The following is a 3,941-nucleotide window of genomic DNA, read 5'->3' on the forward strand; positions in this document are numbered from 1 at the left end:
AAGAAGGAGCCTTTGGTATACACTATGTGCTAAAGGGGGAATATTACAGGTGGAGGATGTATCACTCTTCTATTGGTGGAGAGCTACAGTCTAATGCAAAGTGCATCATAGACTGACATAATAAGTTATTAAGTTTAGGGTTGAGAGTTTCAATTAAAGGCTTGGTGCATGTGCAAAAACTTTTTGGCAGTGGTGCAAGGTAATAGTTCTTAATTCTGTGGAGAGGTGAATGTCTATCTGAAATACATTTTCAGGTAAGGAAAATGTTAACATTACAAATATAAGAAAAAGTTTATTTGCCTTAGGAGTCATTATAGTATTGTAATAAGCAAAGCATATTTAGTGTTTGCTGTCTTTTTTAGCTTTATTAAATGAGCATTTAATGTTTACCCAGAACTTTCAAATAATTTTATAAATGTGCTTTTTAGCCTTTTGTGTAGTTTTCACAATAGAATATTGGCTGTGGAATGTGACTTATTTCACTCTTATTACCTATTGTTTTGGGCCATTCCTCTATGGTATGACATGCACTTTCTCATGATAAAAATTGCTTTATAGTAAATTACTCTGTGTAAAAGTTGACACTGATCTCTTCTAGTGGATCAGCCAGAGAATTCATATTTAACTCAATGATATATTTCCTGATATTCCTGAATCAAATGTAGTTACTACACTTATCCTTAAGTTGTTAGTGCACCTGAGAATACCATATAATTAAGTGATTATGCTAGAAGAAGAAAAATGTTCTTTGCATCCAGTCTTTCACGACAATTAATTGAGGATTTTTTTTTATTCTAATCCGTTCTACCTGTAACAAAGTGAATCTCTGATAAAGAGTAGTTAAAAAAATGTGTCAATGTGCAGACAGAAGGTTTTGGACACATTAAGTATAAGTTTTCATTTTAACAACAGATAAAGTATTTTAATCCTTAACATCCATTCATTAGACATCTAGGGAAGTAACCTTCTATGTAAATTTGTAGTAGTTTAACAAAAGTAAAGAACTGATAAAATGTATTTGAATGTTTATTGGACAAAGACAATCATGTTGCATAAATTAGACAAACTAGTATAATTTTTTATTTAGTTTCCCGAGTTACTGGTGGCATCTTATAATAACAATGAAGATGTTCCCCATGACCCTGATGGTGTTTGTCTTATCTGGAATATGAAGTTTAAGAAGACCACACCAGAACACATATTTCACTGTCAAGTCAGTAATACTGGTTTTATAATATACCATCTAATGTTTCAAAATAATATTTTATTCAACGTATGAAAAAAATAGTTTTAATCTCTTATTTCTGCTGTAATAGGTTTTATTACGATTTGTATTTAATTAGTAGTAAATGGATACATATAATTATTTTGTTAAACATTTTATTCACTTCTCACATATGGCAGTTCTGTTTTTTAATGTTCAACTTGAGCTGCCTCTATAGCATTTGAATATATACTGTTGCTTATGTCCTGTTAACTTAAGTGGGTGTGCATGCTATATTGATAATTAATTGTAGCATTATGCTGAAATATAGTATAATATACAGTCTATCAAACTTCTGTAAGGTTTTCAGTAATATATTTTTTATCAAAATTTAAAACTGAATTATCGGTTATGAAAGATATGCTGTAATAGATTGATTAGTAAAATGTTTTAAACACTTTTTCATCTAGCACACACAGTAGGTTTATTTAATTGTCATCAGGCTTATTGTGAGGTAAACAATATAATAAATGATTGACTTTAAGATAAGTGTAGAATTAGTAGAAAAATCAACAACTTGTATGGTATTCATTATGGAGTGATCAATCTATTATTTAGAAAAACAGAGTTTTGGTTATTTTTAAACTGTAATATTTGTTTTATAGTGGGTGTCTAGCCAGGTATGTACATTGCAGTAAAAAGTGACTTTGTCTTACCATTCTGTGTTGATTTAGCCTTCTTGCTACAAACATCCTTTTCGGCGCATGTCACAAAGTTTTACTGATCTACATTCAAAATTTAATTAGAGTACTTTATTATCATAGTATATGAATAAACTTGGCATCAAAATGTAGCTAATAATCCAAATTATATATGTTTTAAGCTCTTAATTTTATAAGGCAATGTTAAAAAAAATCCTCAAGTTCCCCTAATATGAGAATTGTGACATTTACTATCTAGTTATCCTTTCATCTTTAATGAATTTACCACTCCTCCAAGAAGTAATAAATTTAACATAAATTACTCATAATGTTTTCATCACTTAGGCAAAACATAATTTTTATAACCTTCAATCTTATTTGGTTACAGAGCCATAAACAAAAAATTCTGACCCCTCTTGCCATGCCCGTGTGTCACTCACTTTTATATAGTGCCAATAGTTCTCTAACGTTTATTATTTATGATATTGTTTATAACCAATAGAAAGCAAAAGTGTTAACCTTTCAAGTGAGGTGTTATATTTCATTGTTTTATGTACAGAGAATTAATTGTTTCGCTTCCAGTTCAAACTTTATTCCCATGGGAAACAGCAGAATTAGCAGAATATTTAATTGCATAGTTAGAAAGACAGAAAAATTATAATAGTTATGACATAGTTTGCATTTTGTATGTTGTTGTTTTATTATTATTTTTTCATATTCAAACTGTTTTTGCAAAAATACATTTCTGGGAGCATAAAATAATTATCATCACATTAACTCACTCACTATGAGCTTGGTCAATTCAACTTAAAAATTGACCCCAAACTGACCTTTAAATTTTTCATAAGATACCTTCTAATATGTTTTTTTCTCTTCATGAAATTTTGCAAGCTTTTAACAGCCATTAAGAGTCATTTGTAAACAAAAAAATCAGAATTCTTAATGAAGTGTTTTCCATAAAAATTTCTCCATGAATATATGGTGTTAAAGTGTTGACTGCTCCAATTGCAGTCATTTTCATCTTAAGATTAAAAAGGATTTTCTTCATTTGAAATATTTCTTAAAACCTCCTAAATAAATTTCAAAGGTTTTTTTTTAAAAGGTAAATTACCCTCTCTCTTTTTTTTTTTTAGAATGACTTCAAATTGTAACATGAAACTACATTTGTTTATCCTAAATAGATTTAAACTCATAACAGTATACCTCTGTTTATAGTTAAATTTGATTGTTTTATTGCTCTTTGAACCAGGTCTAACTAATATTCCCACCATAAAATTTGTAAATCACTTGGTGAAAGTGTAGCTCACGTTATCCTATCAATTTACATAATGAATGGGCTAATCATGAGTTTGTTCTCAAGCATACCTCATGAAAAATTTTTATTATTATCATTATTACTTATTTTACCTAATGTAATCTAAAACGTTTCTAATTTTTACATTTTAGTTACTTCTATAATAATAAATAAAGAATGCAGATGAAAAACAAGAAATAAAGTACTTACCTGGATTGTCTTTTTTTTTTTCCTGTTGACTGTTAACAAAATGTAAACCTACTTTTTTATACTAATGTTACTACTGCACTAAATAATTTTTTATTTAATTAGATAATACACCAAAGAACACAGAATAATAACATGCAAAAAACAGACTAGAATTGTTCAAAATCCAGCTAAGCTTGTCAATGTGTTTCCCATGGGAATAAAGTTTAGGCTGTACAGAAAACTGTAATATAATATTATGCCATTTGATAGATTAAAACTTTGGTTTTCTATTGATTATAAATAATATATTATTATATGTCAGAGAGAACTATATAATATTAAAATTTGGATTATTAGCTATGTTTTTTTGCCAAGTTTATTCGTATATTATAATAAGAAAGTAATTAAATTTTCAATGTAACTCAGTAAAACCCCATGATATGTGCAGAAAAAGATGCCTATAGTGAAAGTGTTAAGTAGAATGTGAACTTTAAGGTATGCACATGACTTTCTGTTAACTCTTTTCAGCACAGGCTTGGTCCCTGGGATTGAC

General features: G+C 28.6%; 1 protein-coding gene across 6 annotated transcripts in view; it reads left to right on the forward strand.

Moving 5' to 3' along the window:
- The window catches only part of LOC106469087 (cytoplasmic dynein 1 intermediate chain 2-like), a 98,745-nt gene that overhangs the window by 64,805 nt on the left and 29,999 nt on the right, over positions 1 to 3,941 (forward strand). For all 6 annotated transcript variants that reach the window (XM_022397496.1, XM_022397498.1, XM_022397497.1 and 3 more), the window contains one exon: positions 1,088 to 1,213. In XM_022397496.1, coding sequence (XP_022253204.1) covers positions 1,088 to 1,213 — 126 coding nt within the window. The remainder of the gene's footprint in view (positions 1 to 1,087; positions 1,214 to 3,941) is intronic.

Source organism: Limulus polyphemus, unplaced genomic scaffold, assembly GCF_000517525.1.
Source record: "Limulus polyphemus unplaced genomic scaffold, Limulus_polyphemus-2.1.2 Scaffold3292, whole genome shotgun sequence".
Taxonomy (NCBI): domain Eukaryota; kingdom Metazoa; phylum Arthropoda; class Merostomata; order Xiphosura; family Limulidae; genus Limulus; species Limulus polyphemus.